The 12,389-nt window shown below is 30.3% G+C and overlaps 1 protein-coding gene across 2 annotated transcripts in view; it reads left to right on the top strand.

Annotated features, from left to right (window-relative positions):
* Window positions 1-12,389, top strand: part of LOC142322002 (protein fem-1 homolog B-like) — a 78,797-nt gene that overhangs the window by 17,684 nt on the left and 48,724 nt on the right. For both annotated transcript variants that reach the window (XR_012755757.1, XM_075360577.1), the window contains exons 5-8: window positions 223-415; window positions 7,108-7,254; window positions 8,333-8,507; window positions 10,006-10,146. Coding sequence is in view for 1 of the 2 variants with exons in the window: in XM_075360577.1 (XP_075216692.1) it covers window positions 223-415; window positions 7,108-7,254; window positions 8,333-8,507; window positions 10,006-10,146 (656 nt within the window). In the remaining variant the exon portion in view is untranslated. The remainder of the gene's footprint in view (window positions 1-222; window positions 416-7,107; window positions 7,255-8,332; window positions 8,508-10,005; window positions 10,147-12,389) is intronic.

Raw genomic sequence — 12,389 nt, 5'->3', positions numbered from 1 at the left:
TTGTTACTAAGGTTCCCTACCTCCCCACCTATAATCAGTCGAGGTTGGTACAAACTCTTACAGTTTTAGCATTTTAAACAAAACATTGGTCACGATGTTTAATATGTACTTTTTTATTTATCTATGAAACATATGTTTAATGAAATTTTATAACCATTTGCTACTTTTAATAATATTATATGTAATTCATAATGAATCATAATTTAATTAAGTATGTTTCAGGTGTGACTCCAGTAATAGCTGCTGCTGAAAGAACGAGAGCAGATGTTGTAGAATACCTTGTTACGAGGCCTGAAGTTACTTTAGAAGAAAGAATTGATGCTTTAGAACTTTTAGGAGCTTCATATGCTAATGATAAAGATTATTACTCGTTGTATATGTCTTATCAATATTTACATCGAACAATGCTTTTAAGGTTTGAATTATTTTTATTCTATTAATTTTTTAAATATTTTTTGGTACAATCCTATGAATGCGGGGGAGTATAGAAAATGTTTCCCAGTCACATTGCATCAAGAATTCCACCTCAAAATGATTGAAAGATCCTGTCATCTCTTGGAATTTATATGTAGTTACATGAAGACAAGTAACTGGTCACATTCAGACTCATATGTAGGGTCCTGACTGATTCATCAATGCCCAGTAAAAACTACTAATTGAGGAGAATCTGTATATTTGTTCTTTTTATGGTGTAAGTTCACACTTAGAAAGATTTTTGAAATTCCAAGTTCAAAGGGTTAAAATCAAATAATCAAATTTACTGATTTTTTAATTTTTCTGTAACAAATGAAGATATCAACTTGATTTTTGGTTTGTGTAATCTTCATGTGAATATTTATACACCAATCTCTAGATTTTTGAAATTCCGAGTTTAAAGGGATAAAATGAATTTTAAATTTTTCTTGTAACCCAGCTGTTTGCAATTTCTCAGTAACAAATGAAGATATCAACTTGATTTTTAGTATGTTTAATCATCATGTTAATATTTAGAAACCAATTTCCACATTTTTTGAAATTCAGCATTTAAAGAGTTAAAATGGGATAGTATTAAATTTTACTATTTTTTTTTTAATTTCTTGTCAACAAATTAAAATATCAACTTGATTTTGATGTGTTTAACGTTCATTTAAGTATTTAAAAATTAGTTTCTAAATATTTTGAAATTTGACCTTAAAAGGGGTGAAAGAAAGGTAAAAAAATGTCAAGCAAAGCAATTTTTCCCTATTTCTGATTATACTAAATGATATATTCAGACTCCAAAATACTTTGCAGTCTGCGATTGACAATACTGCTATGTAACTTATAGCAAATGCATAACAAATTTATCCCTCTGTAATTCTTCACCAACCTTCTATCCTCTCTCTTAAAAAGTGGTATCACTTTGGCTATCTTCCACTCCTTACGGATTTTTGAACTAATTCAACACATATTAAGTAAGTGTAAGAGGCGCAGCTTAAATAAAGCACCTCCGTACTTCAAGAACTAAGTGTTATTACCATCTACTCCAACTGCCTTTCTGCTTTTTGTTGTTTTCAAAGCATTTTCCAATTCTTTCATTTCAATCAAATCTATTTTCAATAGGTTCTGAGGTTTCTATTATAGATCCCTTGTACCACAAGTCTTTGTAATGTTCTATCCATTCTTCCTTACCTATAATATCCGCTGTTGCTATATCTTGCTCTGAGCTATTTAGATGTTTCATGAGTTTATAGCCAATTGTTTGCCATGTACATCCTTCTCCACTATAGATATAAACCTGTCCCACAATTTCAGATGAGCTTTTCTCTCTATGATTTTAGCATTATTCCTTTTAATTCTATACTGTTCTCATGTGCTGTCTGAAGGATTCTGTATCATAGCTTTGTATGTCTTCCTTTTATCTCTTATTGTCTCTTGTATCTCGTTGCCCCACAACTTCACACCCTTCCTACATCTATATTTTTTGGTTTTCCTTACCGTTTCATAGGCTACCTCCATCACTGCATTCCTTAAATTTTTCCATTCTTCATCTACATCATCCATTGTTGGGATTTCTGCAAGCAGTCGCGTCAACCTTTGCTGATTCATAAAATGAATATTTTCTTCCTGGAGCAAATATATTTAAAAAATCTCATCTGGCATATTTCTCCTTACTGTTAATCTGTTCCTCCACCAGTAGCTCTATCTTAGAAACAAACCAGGTAATGATGACTATTAATATCACTTCCTCTATACACCCTAGTGTCACATACCTATGGAGCTATTTTCTTATTGGTGATGACATAATCAGTTAAGGACCTACAGGTCTTTAATTGGACCTTAAGTGGAACCAATTCCACTTCTTTGTTATTCAAACCTCTAACATTCCACATCCCCAAAATAAGTCTGTCCTTTAATCCAAAAGCTTTTTTCTTTTTTTGCACCAGATTTGTATTTATCGATAATCCTGTCTGGTTTATTTTCCTATTGAAACTTGGAAGTAATTCTTAATTCCCCTAAAGGCGCTACCAGTGCCTTGTAGGGTAGTCCAGTGATGGGACTGCTATCTTAAAGCCTCTGAACTTGCTCTGGGATTAAAATTCGAAGTCCCACCTCCTAGGTTCTTCCACCTTCCCCGCAGTTGGGAATTTCTTCCCAACCACCATCGAAGCTGTTGACTATTGGAAACCTATTTCAAAGTAGTAAGAAGGAAAATTGGGAAAAGGTGTAGGAAATCTGTTCACCAAAGTTTGGTTGGGAGTTCTACCCAAGTTAATGGGTGGGAATGCCCACTACTCCCTTGAAACTTACCCAGGGTGGGACGGTCCTGGGGAGGAGCAGTTTTTGTTTCACAGTGACTATTTTATTTCACCACTACCCCTGGCCCAAATCTTATAGGGCCAGTGAGCATCCCTGATTCCCACAGAATGCGCTCGATTGAAGTAACTGCCAACTCCCCGCACGGGAAAAATCATCATTAATAAATTTATTAAATCTCTGTGAAGTTTAGTTGTTTTAAACATCACTTTGACTGGTAAGTTATATAATTTTAATTAGTTAATGTAATTATAAAAATTAGGAAAAAGTCAGTTTTGAAAATATAAACAAAAAATATCTGTTTTAAGTTAAAATAAAATATCTTTTTTATTTCCTTAAATTATTTTTTACATAGAATCTCAGTTTTATAAATTTCCATGAAAAGAACTCAGGATGAGTTCCTCATCCTCAACCTTCTTAATTCTACCAGTATTGTTATGGTAGTTGTTTACGCCATTGCGTAAAGTTGTTTTATTCCAATAAATTCAAGGTTATGGTTGAGTCTTGTAGTTTACAGACTTGGTAAATTTATTTTGCATTTTTGTAAGGCTTATCTTATGTGTATTTTAATATAGGTTGGTTTGGTCTGTTGTTTTCGTTATCAAATTCTCTCAGGCTACAGTTTGACTTATTGTTACATCATCATATTGGTGTCAACGTATTTCATATCACACTTTATTTATTGCTGTTTAGTCTTAATATATATTAGTCTTAAGTATTTTTTATTCTCACCAATTTCAATATTGTCATAGTTCCTAGAGGTCTATTTCTCTTTATCTGCCCTGATGTCATTTCTTAAACTTGTGCATATTCAGAAATTATTTTATCAGTCTTACGTAATTCTTTAATGGTCTGCTTGCTTGTAAATTATTTTTGTTTTGTCTTCGTTCCCGAATTCCACACATTTTCTCTAATCGTTCTCATACTAACAATTAAACACCACTCTTGTTGTTAACGCACACACTCTTCTGTCCATTGCCTAGTTCGCTCCCCTTACCTCTTCCCACGCCACGTTTTGCTCATTCCAGTTCAGTATTTCATGTTGTTTGGATGCACGGGCTGGTCCCCGGGTGGGGACCAGCTTGCGATTTTCTCTTGTATAATGTGTAATACTTTCGTCGTCTTCATACTCTCATAAACATTGTGGTCATTCTCAGTCGTCATTCTCTTGTTCTACTCATCAGTGTTTTCGTGATTTCACAGTTTTCTATGTTCGTTTTTGCCTCGTTTCTTTGTTAAGTTAATTCTCTAATTCAGTAGATATCGTCTAGTATTGTAAGTGGTTCAATTACTACAAACCAGCCATTTTTGTCGATGCAGAATTCTCTCCAAACTCATTACTACAAATTTTGAGATGCTACGTATAATTCAATTTCTATTCACAAATTGTTACCTCTGTCATTTTTGATTCGCCATTGTAGAGTACGTCAAGGATAAACTGTATGTATTTATGTGTACTTTAATTTCACGAGTTCATCTTTTACAAATATTTATGTGTGATTAAGGCAAGTTCAAATTATTCATCATTTATTATATTAAACAGTTATGTTATTAGTAAAATCAGTGGAATACTTTTTTAATTGTACATTATGTATTTGAATTTCAAATTCGGCTTAAACAACCATTTCTTCATTCAAGTGTAGTCATGAAATGTGGCTTAGATATAGGTTATGTTATTATTTTTCATGTGACATATTTCATACATTATTATTGATAACTATTATTAATAATATTCTGGTTGTTCATTAAAAGTCTATGTTCAAAAGTCAGTTACTGAGTGCAAATTACTTTTTTACTTGAAATGTTTTTTTAAATACTAACTCTTTCATTTAATTTAATGTAATTTGTTAATCGGAGAGATTAATTCTTATCTATTCATGAACTGAATTCATATTACTCCTTTTAAATTAATCTAAAGAAAATAACTCCTGATGTGAAGTTATGATTTTGGACTTCTTTGTAATTTCATATTTTCAAGAAAGCTTACTTACTAATGAATTATATTTATATGATTACTTATTTCAATTTGATTATTGTAATTAACTCTTTGTTATACTGGAATTGTTGTAGTTTATTTTTCTAAGTTAATGACATTTCTTCATTGCTAATTTTCATTATTACAGAATATGTCAGTAATACAACAGTTTTCCAGTTACACTTTGTTTATTGATGTTATATTTATAAGTATATAATTGTAAAAAAAGGTTTTTCAAGTTCTTTTGCTTTCAGGGCTTTGTTTAATTGTAGATTTTCATAATGATTATGTGAAAAATGTATGTTTATGTATTTCTCATTTTTATATTATAATTTGATATGTTAATTTCAGCTGATATTCCTTGTATAAATTCTGTATAGAATTAAGTTACGTTTATTTTGTAATTTCACTTAATTTTTTAAGGTTATGATTTTTAAGAAAAAGGTTAAGTTGTTTCTTCTAATTAAAGTCCAATTTCTTTTGGCAAATACCAGCTGTGTGTCATTTTATTTTTGTTAACTTTCCCCAACAGTAGTACCATTTTTGTTTTTGTTTTCTTTTAGTTAAGTTATCTTTACGTTTTTTGTAATCTGTAGATACCTGTTTTTTATATTCTGCTTTGTTAGGTGTTTTCTTTTTTTAATTAAATTTGTTTCTGCATGCTTTTTTGTAACTTTACTTGTTAAATTTCCTCTTCGGTTGAAGTTGTTTTTACTCTCTTAAACCTTTTCTTCCCCCCCCCCCCCCCGAACTTAATGAGTTTTCTTTAGCATCTGGTTCCTTTTTTTAGTTTTTTTTTTAAATTTATGTTCTTGTCTTGTGAACTTTGTTTTTTTACAGTCTGTTTGTTTATGCCCTTTTAGATTCTTGTTTAAATCCTACTAGATGTTCAATGTTTTAACTGCAGCATTATTAAAAGTTCAAAATGCCTTTATTTTATTGTCCATCGAGAATCGATTTGTTTTCAGATCCAAGATGGCAAATAAAAATTTTAAAACCACCATAAAGTAGAAATTTTTCTAATTATTTTCGCACCTGTTTCCATCTCCTATATCCCTCAATTTTGAAATTGACCTACCACCTGTGTAGTTAGATTTCAGTTTAAGTAAATTATCATTTTTATTTTCTTTATAATATTAAAGGAAACATTTTGAGCATATTGTTTAGCCTTATGCATACTCATGTTAACTACCTTCATTTTTAGAAATTTAATAAAATGTACGTTTATGTTATTGTAAGTAAGTATTTATGAGTCACAAACCTATTTTTAAAGACCTAGTTTTATTGGTAAAAATTAAATTAAATGATACAATAAATTGCAACAGACGATTAATTTTAAGCTTAAATTGTAATTTAGCTCTTAGAACTCACTGTAGATATTAAAAATATCTGCTTATCTACTTTGAGCATTGCTGTCATCATTGAGTCATCTTTTAGGTTAGAAATAATTTTTATTTTTTTCCCAAATTACTTGTGTGTGTGCTTTTGTTCTCGAATATCCTTTCTTTCAAATAACTCCGTAAATAAAATCTTTGGCAAGAGTTACTGAAGATTGTCGAGTTTAAAGCATCTAAGAAAAACATCTCTGATAAAGTCATGGATTAACAATACCTTAAATTTGCATTTTTATATGTAGTTCTATCTTTATTATGCAGTATTTTCATTCAATGGCTTCTAACAGTTAATTTTATAATACTTTTGTGATAAAATCCTATAAATGACATTTCTTTGAAAGAAAAATGGATGTACTATTCTTATCATGAAGTGAGTATATTACATAGTGATTTTTGGAAGATAGAGACTTTTTTATCTTTAATTTTATCATATAAAATATATTGGGTAATGATCACCAATTTTATTGTATTTTTATTGTTTTAACAATTAAGATGGTAAGCAGAGACCACACTTTATTTGAAAGCTGCCAAGAACCTGCTCATAATGTTAAATAAAACATCTAAACAACTTGCAGAACTGAAGCGTTTCTATTAAAATCATTTTTTTTTGTAGTAATAATAGTAGCTTTTATCTAGTACTATTATGAATTCAGTTTTTTAATTTTTTATATATTGATGAGTAAATGTACAAACTCTTGAGAAATGTTTCTGAGTGAATTTTATTAAGACCATAGTACATGAACAATCATTTTGAGCTAAGTCATTGTAAGTCTGATTAGTTTTCATTATTATTTCAGTTTGAATTTTTTTATTTTTTTAATATATATGGTTTTATTTCATCAGTTACTACAAAAACAAAGGTAAAATTTATTTATTAGTACAGCCAAACAAAAGGTTAAGGATGTTTTCTTTATTTAAGAAAATGTGATGAGAAATATAATAAAACTTTTTATGTTATTCTAGATATACAGATCCTAAAAATCCTGTTCATAAACCGAAAACGGAACCTATTCCTGCATATGAAAATTGGGTAGAATGTCAGACATTAGAAGATATAGAAGCAATCAGACATAATCAAAATGCACTTCATATGGAATCATTAACAATAAGGTAATGTAAGGTGGATGAAGGATACTGTTGTAATTTTTTTAAATGTCATTTATTTTAACGCCGATGTTGCAGTCCTTCTCTTAGTGGCCTTTGTCTCTTTGCAATTGATGGTATTTTTTCTGTGAAGAAATATTTCCATGTTATTTGGTAGTTATGGTTGGGGCAAGTTGAAACAGATTGTTAAGTGTGTACAGCAAGGATCATTTGGGCTGGTGAAATTGTAATTGTAAACATGGCAATGTTTACTTTTGCAAGAGATGATTAAAATGAAAAAAAAATCAGTTTGTCTGTAAATATGAGGCTATCAATAACTCAGTTTAAGGGGAGCTGCATTTTTGAAAAATTCATGTGATTTAACAACTTATGTTAACTGCCTTGCAAAACATTAGCCTTTGTTTAGCGAAAGATACACTTTCATAAATTGGAAATAATGACCCTGTCCTATTTGGATTAAAGTATTAAAAAAGGGTTTCTTATCAAATAATTTAATAAAGCCCTGAGGTAAAATTAGGGTGCAGATGTTATAACAGCAGAGTTATATTTGTATTTTAGGTTATTTGAGGTAAGGTATGGATTCAAGTGTAAATTTGATTCATGTATATATATAAGAAAGCCTGCTTTTATGTTATGTAGATATGCATTAGAACATTAAACATGTGAGCTAGCTATTTTATTTTTACTTAATTGTTCAGTCTTGGCTAAATATAGTTTCAGGTTTGATCTGTGTCACAGTTTGACAATGATGTATGAAATTGAGATTGTTTTAGTTTGAAAATCTATGTCTGAAAATTTTATTAAATTTGATTTATGTTTAATTAAAATGTTATAAATTCAATAATCATCAGCATTGTAAAGAATTGAATATGTTTTGTCAGCATTTATCATCTAACTAATTTTGTGTCTAATATTTGTTGCAGCAGGATTGTTTTTTTTTTTTACATTTAAATAATAAAAATAGTTTTATGAATTTTTATGGTTTATAGCATTTTCATGTTAATTATGGTTAAATATGGAGAATATGTGCATTTCTGTGTTCATATATATGCACACACATGTTCATTCTTGCTTCAAATTTCAGGGAAAGGATTCTTGGTAAACATAACCCAGAAGTGCCTCATTCAGTGATATTTCGTGGTGCAGTATTTGCAGATAACGCTAGATTTGACCGATGTATTGAACTTTGGCTTCATGCATTATATTTATGCCAGCTTAATAAAATCAGTGTAGTAAAAGATTTGTTAAGGTTTGCTCAGGTAATAAAACATTTAAAAAGTCTTAGATTTAAAAAAAAATAATTTTATTTTTAAATTAACAAAATTTTATTATGTGTGATTTTATACATTAGTAATTTTCGTACTGCTTTATAGATTCTATTTGGTTGTTGGTTGTTTTACTGATGTGTGTGATCTCTGCTGCATTCTTAATGGAGGGTTATATGTACCAAATGAATCTGTCTTCCTGAAATAGTACGTGAATTGTTAGATTGGCATTTTACTCTTATTTTTTTTTTGGCCAGTGATCCTTCATACCATGGGTACTTCATTACCATGCTGTACTAATGTGGATCCATCTGGGAAATTTAGGAACAGTTTTTTTACATTTTGTGGTCCTTGTTATATCATTTTCAGATCCCACATAAATAATTCCTACCATTTTTTCAATTTGTTTTCATTTTTTCCCATTTATTTACCTAAAACAATAAACTTTAGACAATTTGCTGTCTCTCTTATACTTTCACCTTCCAGTGCACTTTTGTCAACAATATATATCTTTTTTTATGCCACAAATTCTTAAGTTATAATCTATTAACCATGAGTGAATGTTTTGCTTATTTATGTATCTTTGATTGGTTGACTTGTTATTGCAATTAACATTGAACCCTTGAATTTGCGTATTAACCCTAGAACCTGTGGCATTTAGAATCTCTTGCCCATAGCCTGGTTTCTAAGGTGATTATTTTTCTTTTCTTATTTAAGAATTTAATAAATCTACAAATGTTATGTACTTATTAGTTTAGAAAATAAGCTTAATATTATATAATCAGTCAGAAAAAAACATTGCTTTGGCACTAACATTTTCCCCGACTAAAAATTGGTAATTTTTTATGAAATTAAATTAAATAAAAATGAAAATGAAAATTTAAAAAAGCATTACCTAACATTTGTTTTCTGCCATTTCAGTGCATTCATTTTGTATGTAATTTCTTCTTTAGAAAAATGAACTATTTTTGAAAATAAATAACAATAATCTTGCTGATAAATATATATCTGAAATATTTACTCTCACTCTTCAGAGTAGTGCTGAAAAATGCATTCTCTATAATATTTGAAATATGTTGTTAATTTTTTACTAATAAGACACCACCACAGGAAGCATATGTTTTTTACATTTTTCAAAAAAATTCAAAATGTAAAAAACAAAAAAAGGAAGAAATTTGTTTATTCTTGATCTCAAGTTAAGTCAGTATTTTTGAGTCAGTCTTATTTCAAAAGAACTCATGATAATGTTTATCTAAAACGAATGCTTATATACAACTCAGAAATGTGATAGCAATATAAATTGCTCAAATGCACTTCAATGTGTAAACAACAGAGAATGAATTTTTAGAATTTTAATGAATCTCTAAAGAAATTGTTGCTGGTTTAACCTTGAAGAATAAAATTTTACAGAATTTGGAATACTATGTTAAAATAAAAACATATGGAGTTTTGTTTTAGATTTGAGTAATGAGTATATTTATCCTGTCTATAGGTGTTTTCACAAATGATTCATGTTGGTGTAGAGTTATCGTTTAGTCATGTTGAAAGTGTTCTAGCAGCTGCAGTATTAGAATTAGAAAGAAATAAAGAAAAACTTTCCAGTTCTGCACTAAAAGAAGAGGCTCAAATTAAAGTAAGCTTTTATTTTACATTAAAGTGTTTTGAAAATTAGTTAAGTAATTTTTTGTTAATTTCTTTTGTTTTACTGGGTGCTTCAGTGTTGTATATCCTGCATTGCCAAAATTCAATTTCAATCTGTCCCATGTAAAATAATAAAATGTAAGGCTTATTTCTAACCTAACATGATGTAAATATTGGATTAAATTTTTTAAAATGTCTATTTAAATAATCATGTTTCTTTCTAAAGTCAGGTAATAAAATCAGTATCTGGATACTTAGTAAAAATTATACTGCACTTTATTCTGACATTACTGCTCATGAAAAGTGTATATAATTTGATTCTGCAGTTTTATAAAAATATATTAGTATTTTTCTATTTTTCATATGTAATTTGTTTTTCATTGGTTTCTTTCAACATCATATAAATTAATATAAAAATATAAAGTAATCTATTTTTTGAACTATAAATATGTAAACTATCATTTTACGACTGATAAAAAATAAATTTGTATCAGAAAGTAAGAGAGTTGGGAATAACGTACCTAATGAATGCGATTTGAGTAGAGGAGTACAACAGGGAGCTATTTGTCAATTGCATTATTCAGTATCTATCTTGAGAAAAGTGTCACTAATGTTTTGATGGAAAAATAGCAGTATATATTGGTGAAAGAAATGTTTTTGACTGGAGCAAAAATATGAATTCTCAGGAAAGAAGATAAGAAAGACTAGAAGCATTGATAATGTTGATGGAGAGCTTAAAGAGGATAAAATGACAGATAAAGTGAGAAATGAGCTGAACAAAGTTGGAGAAAAGATAAAATTATGATATAAAATATGATATATAAAAATGATAAAAAACAGAAAAAGAAAGTGAATCTGCACTAGTTATGAAGAAAAAGGCTATTTTTAGATTTGGAGGTTGTAAATGATACAATGGAAGTAATTAGTTGAAGTGGTTGGAGAAGCTTTTTACTAATTGATATCAAGGTGGAAAAGAAGTATGAGTAAACAAAAAGATTAGTGGAAAATCATCATTAGTGTAGGTGAATTATTATAGACTTCCTATAATTTTAACAATTTATTTATTTATTTTTTTGTATGTTGCCAAGGACTGTTGTCCTTGACAACTGTGGCTGGGCTGCAGATTTTTTATAGTTTTCAGGTTGTAATTATATGAGGTGCTACCCAAAAGTTTGGGGAATTTTACCATAAAAATAAAATAGCTTACCATAACTTATAATTTCCACTGTCTCCTTCAAAGTAATCTCCTTGGGCATTGATACAGTGATCCCACCGTTTTTCCCATGATTCCATGCATCCCTGGAAGTCTGCAGATTAAGTGTTCAAAGCACGTTCTGTGTTTCTTCCTGAATCTCTTCAATTGTGTTTAAACGACGGCCTTTCAATTGAAATTTTATTTTCAGAAAGAGAAATAAGTCGCACAGGGCAAGGTCAGGTGAATAGGGTGGGTGGGGAATCACTACCGTCTTTTTGGAAGCCAAGAAATTCCGAACGGCTAGCGACGTATGCGTGGGCACGTTGTCATGGTGGAGAACCCAGCTGTTGTTACCTCACAGATTTGGACGTTTGCGCCTAATGCTTTCATATAACCCCTTCAAAACTTCACAATAGAACATCCCATTGACAGTTTGACCAAAAGGAACAAATTCCTTATGGATAATGCCTTTGATGTAAAAAAAACAATCATCATGGACTTCACATTGCTGCGAACTTGGGGTGCTTTTTTTGGCCGCTGTGAACTTGGCTTGCTTTTTTTTGGCTGCTGTGAACTTGGCGACTTCCACTGTGATGACTGCTGCTTAGTTTCAGGGTCATACCCGTACACCCATGTCTCGTCACCGGTTATGATGTTGGAGATGAAGTTAGGGTCATCTCTTGCTGAATTTTTCAATTCACTACAGACAGCTACGTGATTTTGTTTCTGGTCGCTATTCAAGAGTCTTGGTACGAATTTTGTAGCAATGTGTCTCATGTTCAAATTGTCCGACAAGATGCGTTGCACAGACCCATATAACATTTGTACGATTGCACAAACATCATGGATTGTTTGTCTACAATCTGCACCAATAGCATCTCACAATTTCACGATGTTTTCCGGTGTTGCACTTGTTGATGGTCTTCCTGAATGCTCATCGTTATCGACTGTCGTTCGTCCGTCTTTGAATCGTTTGTACCATAAAAAAGTTTTACTTTTACTCATAGCATTGTCACCAAATGCTTCCACAAGCATGCGAT

This window comes from Lycorma delicatula, chromosome 3 (assembly GCF_047948215.1).
Source record: "Lycorma delicatula isolate Av1 chromosome 3, ASM4794821v1, whole genome shotgun sequence".
Classification (NCBI taxonomy): Eukaryota; Metazoa; Arthropoda; class Insecta; order Hemiptera; family Fulgoridae; genus Lycorma; species Lycorma delicatula.
Note: the sequence above shows the minus strand (reverse complement) of the source record. Positions and strands in the feature narration are given on the sequence as shown.